General features: G+C 43.5%; 1 protein-coding gene across 6 annotated transcripts in view; it reads right to left on the bottom strand.

Annotated features, from left to right (window-relative positions):
* The window catches only part of ADAMTSL1 (ADAMTS like 1), an 858582-nt gene that overhangs the window by 71763 nt on the left and 769084 nt on the right, over window positions 1-17735 (bottom strand). For all 6 annotated transcript variants that reach the window (XM_070589758.1, XM_070589759.1, XM_070589760.1 and 3 more), the window contains 2 exons: window positions 8465-8593; window positions 244-423 (listed from right to left, as the gene is read on the bottom strand). In XM_070589758.1, coding sequence (XP_070445859.1) covers window positions 244-423; window positions 8465-8593 — 309 coding nt within the window. The remainder of the gene's footprint in view (window positions 1-243; window positions 424-8464; window positions 8594-17735) is intronic.

Below are 17735 nucleotides of genomic sequence, written 5' to 3'. Positions count from 1 at the left end.
GGTTAAGTGACTTGCCCCAGGGCACAGAGTGAGTAAGCAGTAGAGCCAGGGTTCAAACTCATGTCTGCCTGGCCCCAAAGTCTGTGCTCTTTCTATCCGAAGGCCCTAAGGCGGGGAGAAGGGAAGGGATATTGATTTCACCATTATGCACTCAACTGGATCAGGGAAAAGAGGAGGTGGAGGGTGGGTTGGACAGTCTCCCCCAGTGGCTCCCCCAGGGGCAGCTGGCCTCCAGGCGTTTACCTAGGATCAGCAGCTGGCTGTTCTCAGTCAGCTCTCCGTGCAGATTGGCTGCCCTGCAGGAGTACAGGCCTTGATCCGAGGAGGACACGTCTGTGAGCAGCAAGGAGCCCTCATGCAGATGGTGAGGGGAGCCCAGTTTGCTTTTATTCCTGAACCAAGTGACTTCAGCTTCAGGCACACCTAGGAAGAAAAAAAAATAAACTCATGGGCTCAACACATTCAGGTGACCCCAGAGGCATTTATGGCCTCTAGGCCGGCCCTCCCCTGGGCTGCTCCGCAGGAAGCATCTGCCGGGGCGTCTTCTACCATCCTTTGGCCAAACTAAATAATGCCTCAGACTTCTTGGTTGTCTTGAGATCTTTTGCCTTTTAAAACTTACACTGACGAGGCAGGAAGAGGCAGGCCGGTTAAAAGAAGAGGAAGCAGGCAGCTGACAAAGGGCACTTGGCAGGGCGGGAGGAGAGCACCCAGAGTCTTTGGAGAAAACATTATAAAGACGTAAGAACCAAATCTACACACCAACAAAAACGAATGATTGACAACTATGTGAAACAAACATGATGCTGAGTAAGAAAATCCAGACACAAAAGGATATACACTGTATGAAATGATTTCTGTAAGTAAAAAACAAAAACTGACAACATCAATCTATGCTATTAGTCGTCAGGTTGGGGGTTCCTCTGAGAGGATGGGGTGGATGGGGAGGGGTTGTGACTGAGAGTAGAGGGAATGGCTTGGCCACTGGTAATTCTCTGTTTCTTGACCTGGGGCTGGTTTGGTGAGCCTGGTACCTTTATGATATGTGTACTTTTCTGTATAGATTTAATGTCATATGGGGCCAGGGGCTGGGGTAACAATATGACACTTTGATAAAAAGCTACAAGCTACAAAATGTTACTAGATTCATGAACCAGACAAGAGTGAGCTGCGGGATGCTTCCCAGAGTTGACACTATATGCAGAGAGCAAGCCTGTAGTTTTTTGAAGCCTGTGTATTTTCTTAGACCAAGAGAACACGGAACTATGTATCAGTAGCACCAGAGAAGAAGAAAGATAAAAAGAAAGGACTCTGCTCCCTTCTCAATCCAAGTTGACTATCTTGTGAGAGAGAGCTGGGGGTAACTATCTTTGGAAGTCTGTCCAAAGGACAGGCTCTGTCCTCTAGGGGTGTTATGGATTGAATGTGTGCCTCCAAATTCATATGTTGAAGTCCTAACCACCCTCAATGTGGTGGCATTTCTTTGGAGGTATTTAGGTTTAGATGAGGTCATGATGGTGGAGTCCTCATGATGGCATTACTGCCCTTATAGAGACCAGAGAGCTAGCTCTCTCTCTCCCCATCATGTGAGGACAGAGCAAGAAGACAGCTGTCTGCAAGCCAGGAAAAGAGCTCTCAGCAGGAACTGAATGGGCTGGCACCTTGATCTCGGACTTCTCAGCCCCCAGAACTATGAGAAATAAATTTCTGTCCTGTGAGCCACCCAGTCTATGGTATTTTGTAATAGCAGCCTGAGTGGACTAAGATGGGGACAGCCTTAATTCTTTAGGAAGTTTCCCTGTGGTTGACACGCTGGTAAACAGGCTTCAGTTAGGACAAACCTTCTAACATGGTCTGCATAGAAGGCATAGGAGGCAGAGTTCTGAGTAAGTTGGGAGACGGAAGTCTGTGGCATCAATTCACAGGGTCTCCAGGGAGCAGAAATCTCCATCCCTTGCACCACCCAGCCTGCTGACCCAGCTCACAAAGTTACTCACAGAACTCTGGGCCATGTGTCCAGAACATGTTTAGAATGTCAAATCCTGGTAAATGGGGTCAAACCCAGGTATAGTCAAAGAGCCGGACCTTTAGTCCTGTGCTTTCCCTGAGTTGGAGCTAGGTTTTGCCCCTGGGGCAAGGGCTGTGTTGCCCTTAATGGGCAGCCTACTGTTGAGGACACAGACATCTTCAAGGAGTTCCTGTGTACCTGTTAGTTGTCCTTGAATCTGATGAGCAAAATTTACCTGCAGTCTACTTTGTAACACCCAGCTCCACAGCCCTCATTATGGCCCCTTAGGCACTTACTGTTCCCAAGCTCTCAGTGGGAGGAAGTGGAGTGGAGGTGGAGGGTGGTCTCATGCTCCCTCGCTAACAATGAGCTGTCTTGTGTGCATTCACTGGTGTCCTGGCTGCTCTGCTGCCTCAGATGGGGTTTTCCAGGCGTGGAGTGGTGGCCTAAGATGATGGCCAAAGTGTTTAGCTAATTTGTAGGGCCTTTCTTTCTGTTATAGGGAAGAGAGGAGTGATTCTCTGGTCCTCTCTTTTATTCAGATTACCCATAATTCAACAAGAATCACTAGGGTAAACTGACTTGGCTACCTCAGGGAGAGGCACGCAGTGTGATACTTGATGCTAGAGTGCACGAGAGGGGCCAGGCTGGCATGGTCTCTAAATATACCTGAAGAAAAGATGCAGGTGAGAGGCAGAAAAGCTGATTTTCATGACAGCATCACTAGGGAGAGCAACAGCATCATGATGCCCAGCCATGCCAGCTTGGACTTTGGCCCCTGACCTGTTTTCACATTAAAAAAAAAAAATCCACAGCATTCAGAAAGCCTCTGAAGAGTAAGGTGAAGAAAACACTCCCAGCCATTTCTCTCCTGAAAGTGCAAGGAAAAATGAGGTCCTAGAAACTATTTTCTACAAGTATTTCCCTTGCTATGAATTGCTCACGTGTAGCACTATCGCTGGCACCTTCCTGCAAGGAGGGCTGTGGGCAGGAAGCACATAGCCCTAACAGGAACTAAGATTGTTCTAGAGTCAGAGAGGCAGAGCAAGAGGAGTGGAATAAATGGGTCTTCAGTTTCACGAACAAAAGTGTGACGACTAAGTGAACCGGGGAGCAAACACTCTCTCCATGACTGTGCTGTGGACCCTGGTGTACGTGTCTCCAGAGCCAAGCATCATGGGGGTCTCTCTGTGGGTAACACTCGTAATCCTGCAGCAAGACTCCCTGCTGCTCGCAGAAGTGTCCTTCTCTGGTGAGGGCCAGAGCTCCTGCAGGGAGCCAGAGGCAGAGAGATGCAGGAGGAGAGAGGAAATGAGGAAGGAGGGTGAGACACAGGAGCAGGAGGGAGAGAGAGAGAACCAGGGATGGAGAGGGACCTGGGAGCCGTTTCTTACATCCCCAGGAAGTAGGTGTAAGTTTCTTGCCTTCCCTTCCTCATGCTTTGCCTCTTGCCCCTAAGAAGTCGGGGTGTTTACCAGGACAAGACAGGGTGTTTCCCCAAAGGGCTGAATTCCTCAGGCGAGGGCAGGGCAGTTCATGGGAGAGATGGAAATGTTTAGGATAGCAAAGAGGAGAAGGAAGTAACCTCCAGACTCCGCAAAACTGGAACCACAGAAGTGACAGCAGTACCAACGGAAGAGAAATTATGTGGAAATCGTTCTTCCATAGAACTATTAGCAAACCTCTCTCAGACTCGCTCAAGTGTGTACCTGCAGCATGAACTCGCTGTTAGAGGAGCTGTTGGTGGTGTCACATTTTGGGGGCTTCTATCCTGGGACTGTGGGCCTTAGGCAGAGAATGACACTAAAAAAGACGCCTTAGAATCTTTTTAGTCCTTCCGTGACTGGCTCTGACATATTATAAACACAGATGGAATAAGGGAAGAGCAAAAATAAATGAGGCGTCATTGAGCTCTTTTTCCTTTTTCTCTCAAGAGACAATGATGCTTTGGAAAGCATCGCCAGCCCTTGTTTAAGCCAGAGTCCCTTGCAAAGGTACCAGATGCACATGCCTAATATCAACGTTCAGAAAACCTAAACATCAGGAGTGCACCGAGGTCAGCAACTATGTAAAAATATCCTGAATGTGTTAGAGGGAGAAAGAACATTTACTGAACATTTGCTATAAGCCAAACATTTTATAAACATAATCACATTTTTCACGATCCACTATTATTAGTTCCATTTTACAAATGAGAAATGTGGGACTCAAAGAGATTAAGAAATCTGCCCCATTAGTGACATTGGTTTGGATCTCCTAACCTGCCACCCCCCCCCCGCCCCCCCTCTCCTCACCCCATGGCCAATCAGTGACCTACAAATGGCAGAGGATTCAAACTCATACATTTGATGCCACGGATCCTTATCTTAACAAGTACCCCACCCTGCCTGCCCTTATACCAGACTCCCCTTTAAGAGAAGATCTGAATTGCTGCCCTATTGTTTCTGAACTGTCAAATCCTTAAATCCTTTCTACTTTCAGAATTAACCTCTCTGCTGTAACTGTAACACCAAGATTATCATTAGGAGGGAGGTTTCTAGAATCCACGTGTACTGGCTTTGTTAGCTCTCTTCTTGGTGAGAAGCTTGGTCAGGTTGTGGGAGATTTTTTTTCTATCCTGTTGGGACGTGACAGCACACTCTACAGAAAGAAATGTCTGAAAAATGACAGAAAATACACTCTACCACAGAACAAAGTCCAAAGCTATGTTGTTGACACGTTACTTGGAAAGGCTCCACACTCTGGACTCCCTGGTATGATCTGTGTCTAAAAAAGGGAAAGAAAAGAACCTGCTTTTACTGTTACCCCTTTGTGGCATATCTTATCAACAATACAATGCTCTCCCTGTTTCTTGAAAGGATCAATAAATGAGTCTAGTCATAATGGGTTGTAACTTGATATGATTATAAGGATTAGGGCCTTTAATCTCCACTGAGCTGCCTGGTAGGGTGATGCTATAATATTTTTTTAAATCCCAGGCAGGATATTCTTGTTAACTAGACCACTTGTTATATTTGGAAGGCTGCTTGCCCCATAGCAGCTTGTCAACATCTCGAGGTGGGGCGTTCACTGAAAGGTACACCTTGACACCATAAGTTCTAGAAGCTTCTTTGATGGCTTGGTGCAAGAAAAGGAAAGGATTCAGTAACTTAAATGTCAGCCTTGGCAATTATTCTAAAGAACCATGGAAGTCTGGGAAGCAGGTTTTCAGCCTTCCACATTTCTCCAAAATGACTGTGGCAGACACTGATAGCTGTTCACAAAACCTGTTTTGTTCTTTTTCCTGGGTACCCATCTAGGCTACACTGCTAGCATCCCCTGTGGTTGTGAGTGGCCCTGTGCCTAAGAGGGAATGTGAGAAGTAGTGATGTGTGCTACTTCTGGGTGTGGCCCTTAAAAGCCTTCCCAACCATCCCCCACTACTTGGGTTTTCCCTCTTCTGGTTGACAGGACAGAGATAACCTTCAGGCAGACCTCAGAGGGCAGGTGTTTCCGATAACAGAGGCACCAGCATTCTGTGACCCTGAATGGCTGTGTGGGGCAGCTGAATAGGAAGACTAGACTCTTAGGTAAGCAATAATCAACTTCTATTGTGTTTGATCCATTATATATTTGGAGGTCTACTTGTTACCAGAATCTAGAGTTCCCTAACTAATATACTGCTCATCATTGATTTCTCAGTTATTTATTTCTGCATCACTAGTCCTGACAATTTTATCTCCTAGGTAACTCCTTCAAAAGCTTCCTTTCCTCTTAGGATAATATTTCAAATTGTACCATAATCTATGAGAGTGTGTAAGATCTAGCCCCTGCCTACTCTCCCCAATCCTCTAGCCACGTCATGCTACATTCTTCTCTGCTGTCTATAATACACCAGCCATATTTTACTCCTTCAGATGCAGCATGCTCTTCCTACCTCAAGCCCTTTGCACATCAGTTCCTAATGACTGAAACACTCCCTTCTTCCCCAACCCTTTATCTTCTATTCCGTTTTCTGAGCTCTTCTCAAATAGACAACAAGTATGGGAGTGGTATGGTGCATTGGATCACTTTTTGAGAAAAAGTCTCATCATACTCATTGCTTAATATTTTTTATGTTTAAGAGTTGGAAAGGATTCACGAGGCTGCCTTTCACAAGTTGAAAGCATACATGTGCAAAGAGTTATTTAAGGAAAAACTGCTAACAACTAAAATATGTAAGGACATGAGTTATTCCATGTAAATTATGTAATATTCTTAAAATAGACTACAACACAGCCATTGAAATTATGCCGTAAGAGAGCCATAGAGCCACTTGTAGCAGCGAAGTAGAAGTGGTTCCTTCTGCCATCTAGCATTCCAGCTGTCAGTGTTTGGACTGGAGACTCAGCTCAAGGATGATTTCTTTGTGCAATTAACTCACAGACCATCTGTGTAATCAAAAGCAGGCTCTTTCCCACCCACTTTGAATATATATCTTATTGAACAAAAGGTATAATGACAGAGACACAAAGATTTATTTTAATTAACCATGATTAATACAAATAGTTCTATGAATAAAAATAAAAATAAAGAATGTAATGTGCATGGCCAGGCAAAAACTGGACACAACCACCTCAGATCTCACTATAAGGTTACCAAGAACGAGTCTCTGGATGGAGTCGGGGAGACAGGGCCCCAAGCGGCATAGAAGAGTTGGCCAAAGCTGGTTGTAGTGTCCTGGGCTCCCCATGGGAAATACTTCCCTACCTGGACTCTGTTCTCTCAATCTTCTTTAAATGCCCGATCCCTTGTTTCACCACTCTTTGCCCCCCATTCTTTTACTCCTACCAATTCAACTCTCAAGGAGAGACCCAACACAGTCCATTCTATCTCCAGTCCGCGTTGTGTCCGAGGCGCGTGTTCATAGTGACAGGTGGGAGGGAGGGTTCTGCACAAAGGCCCTAGCTGCCCCACCAGTCCCTGCGCAGAGGGACAGCTCACTCATGGGAAGCCCTGTCAGGGGTTTGTCTTACTCCCCCCCTGGGAGTACAGGGCCTAAAGGGATTTGGTTCTAGAAGGTTTCACTGAAGAGGCTGAACACACAGGAGGCCAAGGAAAGCTTTACAAAAAGAAGCGGCTAATGTACAATGCCAGAGATAAGTTTATATTTCTGGCTTCCTGGAGCTACCAGGACATTTCAGAGAAAACCAGACCTGGCCGTTCTTTGTAAACAACATGCTCTAGATTAAGATCTTCCTCCTACTTATTCTGAAATGGGTTCTCCGGCCTTATAAATCACAAGTGGAGGTAAAACCTCTGATGGTGGGGTTGAGATCTCAATGAAGAAACCTCCGGAGCAGCGGATACCACTGCCTGTCCCCTCTGCAGACGGGTATGACCAGGGAGCCGGGGTTTGGGTATGCCACAGTAGGGTATGAGGACAGCAATCAGGGGACTGAAGCTGGGCCCTGGCACAGGAGCCACTCATTTCTTCTTTGCACTGAGGAGTGAAAACCCTTAAGGTAGATGTCACAGACTAGTGGTCCACAGCTGGGCAGAATTAGCAGCTGGGCTTCATTTGGCTCTCCATTGATGTTTCTGGCTTTTTAATTGAAGGCATACTTTATAAAGTGCATACTGCCACCCGCTATTGTCCAGTACTCCTCCACTTCCCAGTGATGTTCTGGTCTCTATAGGCCTCTGAGTTTGCAAGGCCAACCCGAGGGTAATGCTATGTCACGACTCCTAACAGCACTGGCTATTTTCCTGAATGACTCCCACCCACTTGTGATGTGCAGAAGCTCCAGGTTCCTGTTGGTCTTACATGTGCCATCTCTCCCATGTTCCTCCACTCCTTACCTTTCCACCACCACTGCCCTGAGTTTAGGCCCCTATAACCTCCCCTCTAAACTACTATGATGACTTCTTAAACTGGCTTCTCTCTTCTGGCATTTCCTTTCTTCAATCCATTTTATGCACTGCTGGTGGCTTACTCTTCTGGAAGTATGGCTCCTTAAGGTCACTCTTTATCTGTCTCTGGCCAAGCATTCAAGGTCTCCCACAGCGTAGTTGCCACCCACCTTACTAAAGTTTAAGCCCCTCCACACCATTTCTGTACTCTGGGCTCCAGCCAGAGCAAAGCACACACTGTTCCTTACAGTCTTGAGGCTTTCCTGCTACCATGAATTTCTCACACTCTTTCATCCACTTGGAACACCCTTTGCCTCCATCTTGGCATGTTCACATCCTATCAGTGTGCAAGGCTGAGATAAAAAACCACCTCTTCTACCACATCTGTTCCAGTCTGAATTACTCCCTCCTCCTCTAAACTTCTGTAGAACTTTCCATGTTCAGAGGGACTGAGGTTCATGCCTTAGCTTTCCTGCTAGGCCTGAATCCCAGAAAGGAGAATTTGTATTTAATCTCTTTGCTAATCTAGCACAGGGCTCCATTAATATCTGAACAAATGAATTAACACAAGAATGAATTTCTCACCTGCAACTTGGCAGTTAATTGTCACATTCACTCCTCGCACTGTTTTGACGGTGCTTCCTACATCGACTGTGATCGCGGGCTCCTCCGTGTTGATGACGGTCACGCGTGATGTTTTCACTAGCGGCTTTCCTGAAGATGAAAAGGAATGTGAGATTTTACTAGATGGTAGCTGTAGGCTTGGGTCATTCTCTTGCAACATGCAGTGACCCACAATGAACAACTGGTATACCCAGGCTTTTTCCACTAACCATGTGTTCCTTTGAAAAAATTGTAACAGCACAATATAAAAAGCATCCACCCAACCACTGCTTCCACCAGTAGTGGAAGCAACTACCCATCCACCTACCGTAGAATTGTCAGAAAAAGAACAAGGATCGAAGAATCTGAGGATAGTGCATGTTATCCAACAAGTTGGAATGCTTTGTGCATTTTATCATTAAATTAACAAATGATCCCATACCTTCCATTTTTAAGGACTTTTTTTTTTAAATTAAATTTTTCACTTTGAGATAACTGTAGATTCACATGTAGTTGTAAGAAATAACACAGAGCAATCCTGTGTACCCTCTGCTGTTTCCCGCAATGGTAGTATCTTGGGTAGGATATTGTAACTAGAGTACGATATTGTAACCAGCACATTGGCATTGATAAAGTTAAGCTAAAGAACATTTCCATCACTACAAGGGTCCCTTATGCTGGCCCAAACCCCACTTAATCCTTTGGCAACCATTAATCTGGTCTCCATTTCTATAATTTTGTCATTTCAAGAATGTTATATAAATAGAATCATACAGTACATAACCTTTTTTGATTGTTTTTTTTTCACTCAGATTAATTCTCTGGAGATTCTTCCAGGTTTCACATGGTATCATGGTTGTGTATATCAATAGCATGTTCCTTTTTATTGCTGAGTAGTATTCCATGGTATGGACGTACCACAGTTTGTTTAGCCATTCATTTGGTGAAGGACATCTGGGTTGTTTCCAGATTTTGTCTATTCAAATAAAGCTGCCATAAACATTCCTGTACAAATTTTTGTGTGAACATAAGTCTTCATTTCTTTGAGATAAATGCCAGGAGTGTAATTGCTAGGTCATATAGTAGTTGCATGTTTAGTTTTTTTAAGATACTTGAACTGTTTTCCAGAGTGGCTGTATCATTTCACATTCCCACCAGTAATGTATGAGCTATCCAGTTTTTCTGCATCCTTGCCAGCATTTGCTGTCGTCATTAGTTTTAATTTTGGCCATTCTGATAGGCGTATAGTGATACCTCATTGTGGTTTTAATTTGCATTTCCCTAATGGCTAATGATGTTGAATATCTTTCCATGGGCTTATTTGCCATCTTTATATTCTCTTTGGTGAAATGTCTCTTCATATCCTTTGAGCATTTTCTAATTGGGTTGTTCATTTTTTTTACTGTTGAGTTTTGAGAGTTCTTTATATTCTAGATACTAGTCCTTTGTCAGATATGTGCTTTGCCGAGACTTTCTCCCAGGTCTGTAGCTTTTCTTTTCATCTTCTTTACAGAGTCTTTCACAGATCAAAAGTTTGTTAACTTTGATGAAGTCCAATTTATCAAGCTTTTCTTTCATGGATCATGCTTTTAATGTTAAGTCTAAGAACTATTTGGCTAGACCTAGATAGTGAAGATTTTCTCCTATTTTTTTCTAAAAGTTTCATAGGTTCACATTTTACATTTAAGTCTGTGATACATTTTGAGTGAATTTTTGCATAAGATGTGAGACTTCGGTCAAAGTTCACTTGTTTTTTCCTATGGGTGTCCAATCGCTCCAGCACCATTTATTGAACAAGCTGTCTTTCTTCCACTGAATGGCTTTTGTACATTTGTCAAAATCAGTTGGTCATATTTTTGTGGATCTATTTCTGGGTTCTCCCTTCTATTCCCCCGATCTATGCATCTATCCCTCTACCAATACCGCACAGTCTTAATTACTGTAGTTATGTAATTCATCTTGAAATCCGGTAGGCTGATTCTCCCCACTTTCTTCTTCTTCATTATTCTAGTTTCTTTGCTTCTATGTAAATTTTAGAACAATCTTGTCTACAACTATAAAATCTTGCTGGAATTTTGATAGAAATTACATTAAGCCAGTATATCAATTTGGGGAGTATTGACATCTTTAACTGGTTGACTCTTCTAATCCTTGAATATGTCTATTTATTTAGATCTCCTTTAATTTATTTCATCAGAGTTTTGTAGTTTCCAGTAGACAAGTCCCATACACCTTTTGTTAGATTTATACTTAATTATTTTGGGTTTTTGAGGGATAGTAAATGACTTTGTATTTTCACTTTCTGTGTACAGTTGATTTTTGTATATCCTATGACCTTGCTAAACTTACATATTAGTTCTAGGATTTTTTGTAGATTCCTTGGTATTTTCTAAGTAGGCAATCCTTTCATCTGTAATAGTTTTATTTCTTCCTTTCTGATGTGTATGCCTTTTATTCCCTTTTCCTGCATTATTTCACTGGATAGAACTTCCAGCATTATGTTGAATAAGAGTGATGAAAGCGGGTTTTCGGTATGATGAGTGATTATCAGTCGAAACCTGGACATTTTCATATTATGTTATGCAACTCTGGATCTTATTTAAACCTTCTGTTTTAGTTGGCTTTCTCTGAAACCACTCAGGCGGGGGAGCAGAGAGGTGCCACCTCATTCTACCCAGTGCAAATAGAAGTCCAGGCTCTCCACTTGACCTCCTTTGTCATACAAGTGGGGGACTCCTCATTCCCGCTGAGCAGGGCTGGGACTTCTGGCTCCCCATATGGTTTCCATTGACACCACTGTGGAGGGGTCTCGTTTGGGGAGGTGGGGTGGGTGAAAGGCCTGACTCTCCAGGAGGCCTTCTCTACCACCTCCCCAGAGAGAAGAGTAAGGAGGCACCGCAGGGTGAGGGTGGAACTCCAGGCTCCCCCTCTGCTCTTCGCCCTGGTGGAGATGAAATCTGTCTTCTCGACGCCACATCTGCGGGGGTGTTGCAGAACCTCATTTCAGCCTGACGAGGTGGAGTCTAGGCTCCTCACTCAGCTTTTGTTGGTGTGGGTGGCGGGAGACCACAGTCTTTTCTGTGGTGTTTGAAGTAGAGCAGCATTTTCCAAAGTCTTCTGTCTTACTAGGCTGCCCCACTCCTGGTCCTTTGGCTAGAGAGAACAGTCTTTATTTGGGGCATTTTTTTTCTGTTCCCTTCGCATTTTCTGGTGGTTGGCTTCTTCAGCTCCCAGTTTGGAATTTAGGAGGGAAAAAGTAAACCCAAGGAAGTAACAGTTGTGTCGTTCCAGTTCTCAAGGTCCCTAGCCAGTCTGCTTTCTCCTCTCCACTTTTCAGTCTTCTTATGTTTGTTTTACATAATGTCCGTGGATTTTAGTTGTATATAGCAGGAGGAATAGGGGAAAGTACATCTATGCCATCTTTCCAGCAGTGGAAGTTCTGTGTACATTACACCTTAGTAGGCCTTTATCAGCTGGGGACAAAAATACAGCACTTTGTGTACATGACCACAAAATACAATGAAAAGATTCCTTTACTGAGCGCTTGGGGAAATCAGGGTCCACATGAAATCATTTTTATATACCCAAAGCTTAAGTTTTTCGTAAGTCAAATGGATTTAATTTTGTTTTAACCGCTTTACAGGCAGGACATTCTACACTGGTCTTCACTCTTCTGTCCCTTCTTTGACTGTGAAGTAAACCGTAATTCATTAATGCCCTTTGGAGTCTCATACCTACTTCTTACACTCTGTTTTTTCCCTCATTTATTTATCCTTTATTCCTGCTTGCACTGTCACACAGCCTCATGTTAGAAGCTGTCCCTCTTTCACCTCCTCTCTCCTTTTTAATTGTCTTCTAGGCGTAGGTTATTATGCTTATTAGAACTATGTTTAAAGGCAGAAACTTTAGCAAGGTTGTGAGGAGCTCACCTTTGAATATGTTCATAGGCTTTCCACTCTATTTTGGCTGTTTAGGGGCCTTTTCCCTTATTTCACCTATATTCCATATACTTGAGATTATGTATGACCTGATGTGAAGATGAGTGATTTCATACGATGATGATTTTTGAGAATAATGCAGGGCAATAATAGGAGAATGCAGCTGGAATGACACTGAATTCACATTGGCATATTTTCCTTGACTCCCTACCCATAAGAAGCTCCCCAGCTCCACCTCCAAACACACTCTATATCTAACCGGCCTCTCTGTTGCTATAATCGAACGCTGCCCTCTTCTCTGGCTGGACCACTGCAGAGCCTGTCTCCTTGTTTCCATTCTTCCTTCACTACACTTCTCATGACAGTTAGAGTGATCTTTCTAAAACATGAATCAGATCACATAGCTCCTCTGCTTAAATTACCTGGTACTGTTTCAGTGTAATTAGAACAAAATTTCAACCTCCTTTTCATGACCAACCGCCCTCTACGTGTTGAGGCCCAGCTGTCTACCTCTCCAATTCACTGAGGCCACACTCCCCTGTGTTCTAGCCACACTGGCCTTCTTTTCTTTCCTCCAAAGCATCAGCATATTTTCTCCAGTTCTTCCCTTTCCCTGACATCCTCTACCTGCAGACTTCCGCATGGCCATCTTCTTCCGGTCATTCATGTCTCTGTGCAAAGACTACATCCTGGTGGGACCTTTCCTAACCACTCCATGTAAAGCATGTGCTCCTTCAGTCCGTTGCCAGTCCTTATATATCTCACTGCCAACTTTATTGTCTTCAAAAGCAGAAGAACTGTCAGAATTTATTTTATTTATTTGTGTGTTCTTTGCCACCTGCCCCTTACCAGGTAACTTCCATAAAAGCGGGGACCACATCTCTCTTGTTCACTTCTTTATCCCACCACCTTGTCCTGGCACATGGTAGGTCCTCCATAAATACCTATTAAGTGAATATATGTGTGCATATGGTATGATATGCACATTATCTGAATTGTATTTGCTCTCATAACAACCCTGAGAAGTAGGTAAAGCATTTCTATCTTTTATATAAGCAAGAGACTTAGGCTCAGAAAGGCTCCATGCTTTGTCCAAGGCCACAGAGCAAGCAAGTAGCTGGGCTAAACTTGACCCCAGATTTTTGACCTAGAGTCCAATGCTTGTTACAGGGGATCTCAAATCCTTGTCTATGGACTGGTGGCCTCAGATCCCCCAGGGCACTTGTTAAAAACATAATCTGTCCTGCTATAACACAATAGTTGCCTCGCTGTGTAATAAAAACTGTGCCAATGGGGAAAAGCAGGGTAGGGACCAGAGAGTTTCAGGCTCATAATTACCAAGTTATTTTTCCTTCAGGAGTTTTAATAATAAAGGTGTTTTTTAATAGCTGTGAGTGTACAGCTATAAAATTCAAATGTCACTGAATTAAATCGAGCCCTTAATTAATTATATTGAGCTTTTACTGAAAAGTAATGGCCTTTGTCCTGTCGCTGTTGTTAGCAGAGGTGACTTACACTTCTTATTACTTTTATGATCCATTGTTAAAGACAAAGCACAAAGGTATCCAAATATTTATAATCAATAGAAATTTATAATGTAAAGAACACTTCTTAATCAACCAACGCTCTTACATTTATTCGAGAAAGCTTGGATATCTTATCGAGCCCTACTCCAAATCTACTAAATCTGAATCCCAAGTGGTTTAAAACCACTGCACAAGACCATGACTTCGACTCAGGACTCTAAGGTCCTCCCTACCCCAAGAGTAAGGCAAACGTGAGATGGTTTCAGGTGCCTTTTGATTCACTCGATCATGGTTGCCAAGGAGACAGCTTCATTTGGTGTGCATAACCGTTCCATTCCAGTTTGCAGAAGCAGAGGCTTCAGCCTTCTGATGCAGTTGTCTGTTCTGGCATGGAAGCTGTAATTTCTGTTTTTAACAAGTTCCTGGGTGATTCTGATACGTGGCCAGGTTTGAGAACCAACGAATTACACTCTTCTAGTTTTTCTTTAACTTATTTCCCTGATTCCCGGTGAGAGCTGAGGAGATTTCTTTTGAGAGATCATTACTGGTCCTCTATTTGGAATTTTCAAGTTAGAGCTCTTATTTTAATGGTCAGTTGAAAAAAACCAACAACAGGGGCTGGTCCCCTGGTGCGGTGGTTATGTTCGCACATTCCACTTTGGCGGCCCGGGGTTTGCTGGTTCAGATCACAGTGCGGAACTACTTGTACTGCTTGGTAAGCCATGCTATGGCAGGCGTCCCACATATAAAGTAGAGGAAGATGGGCATGGATGTTAGCTCAGGGCCAGGCTTCCTCAGTATAAAGAGGAGGGTTGGTGGCAGATGTTAGCTCAAGGCTAATCTTCCTCAAAAACAAAAGACAAAAAACCAACAACAAAAATATAAGCCTATTTTAAATCACTTGGGTGATCACCTGATGAATAAGTTCTGTTGTGTGATGCCATGCCTGTGTTTGTGTTTGATTACATTCACATTAACGACTATTACTTTCATTACGGAAGTTAACTAATGTGAAATGATAAGTTATATGTTTGTGCTAAGAGAATGCTTAAAAAAAAGGTCATGATGGGGCTGGCCCTGTGGTCTAGTGGTTAAGTTTGGCACGCTCTGCTTTGGCAACTCGGTTTGGTTCCTGGATGTGGAACTATACCACTCGTCAGCAGTCATGCTGTGGTGGCGACCCACATACAAAATAGAGGAAGGCTGGCAGAGATGTTAGTGCAGGGCAAATCTTCCTCACGCAAAAAGAAGAAGATTGGCACCAGATATTAGCTCAGAGCCAATCTTCCCTGGCAAAAAACAAACAAAGAAAAAAGGTCATGACACATCATAAAAAGGTGCTGAGAGAGCTGAGCCATGATCACAGAGCTGCTGGGGTGTGAGCTGCACCTCAGCCATCAGGACTATGTGCTGCAAGCAGCCATTCCACTTCTGCAAGTCAGCATCTGCCAGCAGATTAAATTAGTGCTAATTTTATGTAAATTGGTAGGGTTTATAGATTATTCTTTCGTTTAATCTATAACTTTGTGTTATAGTTGTATGACACAGAAGGAGATAATGCTTAATTTTATATCTGTATAGATTTAAGAAAATCAAGGAAATGGAGACAAAGGCAAACTTTTCAATTCATCAGGCCTAATATGAGGAATCAAGGCCCTTCAGGAGTGTCACACACAGAATCAGAAGCATTAAGAGAATCATTTTTGCTCAGCTCCTTCAGACTCATCATACCCCTTAGCCTTTGGATTATGGTTCCTCCTGTCTGAACTGACATGGAGCAGGGGAAATTGGAGCCTCCCCAGTAAGCAAGCACAGCGCTTGCACAAAGGGTGAACCTAAGGTGTAGCTAAATCTCGTGTGTCGGGATCCAATGGTGTGAATGAGCACGGCCCCGTGATGCCTCAGGGCAGAGGAGTTTGCTGCTGTCCTGATCCTGAAAGAGGAGTAACCGGAGGGACAGACAGGCACAGATGAGCAGTCCCAGGCGCCAATGCTCCAAAATACATTCCTGTGCACAATCTGGGCTCTGGCTCACATGCTCCATGTGTGACTTTGGGTAAGATGCAAACCCAATGGGAAAAAATCTGAACATATGTGCTTGAAAAATCTCTTTGGCCCAGTATAAAGGTGATTGAGAGAGGAGCCAGAGCCGATGGAAGGGTTGTTTTTTGAGGGCAGCCAAGAACAGAGAGCATTGTAAGTAACTTTTTCTCAGGGCTGAAGTCCAGGCCTTTGCTAATAGAAACTTTGTTTTCAACAGCATGAGGCCTCCCACTCTAGAAGCCATGGCAGAGACTGATATGCTCCTAACTAAATCCTTTTCTTCTTCTTGGGCACACAGCTAGGTCATTTCCCAGCCTCTCTGCAGTTGGGTGTGGGCAAGGTACTGAGTTTCAGCAGATGGAACATCAACAGAAGTGAAGTGTGCCACTTCTTGACCCAAACCACAAAGACTCTCCTCTGCAATCATTTGTTTTAGACTTTATGTGGGCAAGAAATAACCTATCATATTTTAGCCATCATATACTTATGGTTTTGTTTGTTATGGTAGTTAGCAAATGCTCATTAATCCAGGTTTAGTGAATATTTGTTGACTCATTGACTAAATGAATCAAATGGGTCTTCTTTCAATTCTTCTAACACTATGAGTCGCAAACATCATTTGAAAATGGTTCTTTACTATCCTTAGCCATTAAAAATGAATTGTACTTACAAGGCTTCAGATTCTCACAGTTCAGGTAAAGGCAATCTATGCTAAAAAGCGTGCACAGGCATTCATTCTGCAGGAGAATGAGAAGACATGTTGACGATGACTGGGATCCTGGGCAATGACAGGAACAAGGACTGCAGGAGGCAGGGTTGGAGACGACTTGAGAGCTCCAGAAAGGATGCATAACTGGCAAATAGGTTTGAGATTCTGAAGCCTAAACTAGCAATTGGCAGGGTCTTCCTGGAGTACTGCTCAGACACGGATTCTGGGTTACATTCATGACGACTGAGCAGCAAAAATGCATGACAAACCAGTGATGCCTGCAGTGGACATGGGTATAAGAAGTGGCAGCCTGCATGTCAGGTGTCTGGACTCCATCACTTAACAGCTGAGTGACTTAGGCAAGTTATTTAATCTCTTTGTGCCGTAGTTTTCTTCCACTATGGTTGCTGAGAGGAATAAGTACATGAATGCATTTGAAGCTGTTGGAACGATGCCTTAGCAGGGTGTGAGGTTTGAATAAATGTTAGTGATCATCGGCAGTATCTCTGCTAACACACGGAGAGAAAATGGTATAAGGAGCAGTGTTGGGAACTTCTGATAAACTCAGAAAGCAAAAGTTTAAAGAAAAGAGGAAAAAGATACGAAAGAGGAGAGAGAATAAATCTGTTAGTGAGAAGGAACTCAAATGCTTCTGTTTTGAAGAACTGTGAGGGTTTCAGGATAATTATAAAAAGAAATAATTTAAATATGATGGATTCTCCCCAAACTGGTATAAGTATCTGGACAGACAGAGAGCTTAAAAGTCACACTGAGATTGGTCTTCTTGGAGACCCCAAAAAGTATCTACTTCCAGAGAAGTTGTGAAGCAATGCATGCCGGGCTGACTTGCTCATGACCCCATGAAACTGTTCAAGAAAACAGTTGTGATAGCCATGGCAGGCCCAAATCTCAATTCAAGAGAAAGGTGAATAAGATAGTGACTACCACTAAGTCAAATATTTGAGTATAAAGAAACGAGGTGTTATGGATTTCACATACTTTCAACACCTAAAACTAAGGAAATTGTATTTAATCCA

Source organism: Equus przewalskii, chromosome 22 (assembly GCF_037783145.1).
Source record: "Equus przewalskii isolate Varuska chromosome 22, EquPr2, whole genome shotgun sequence".
Classification (NCBI taxonomy): domain Eukaryota; kingdom Metazoa; phylum Chordata; class Mammalia; order Perissodactyla; family Equidae; genus Equus; species Equus przewalskii.
This window is presented reverse-complemented; position numbering and strand designations above follow the sequence as displayed.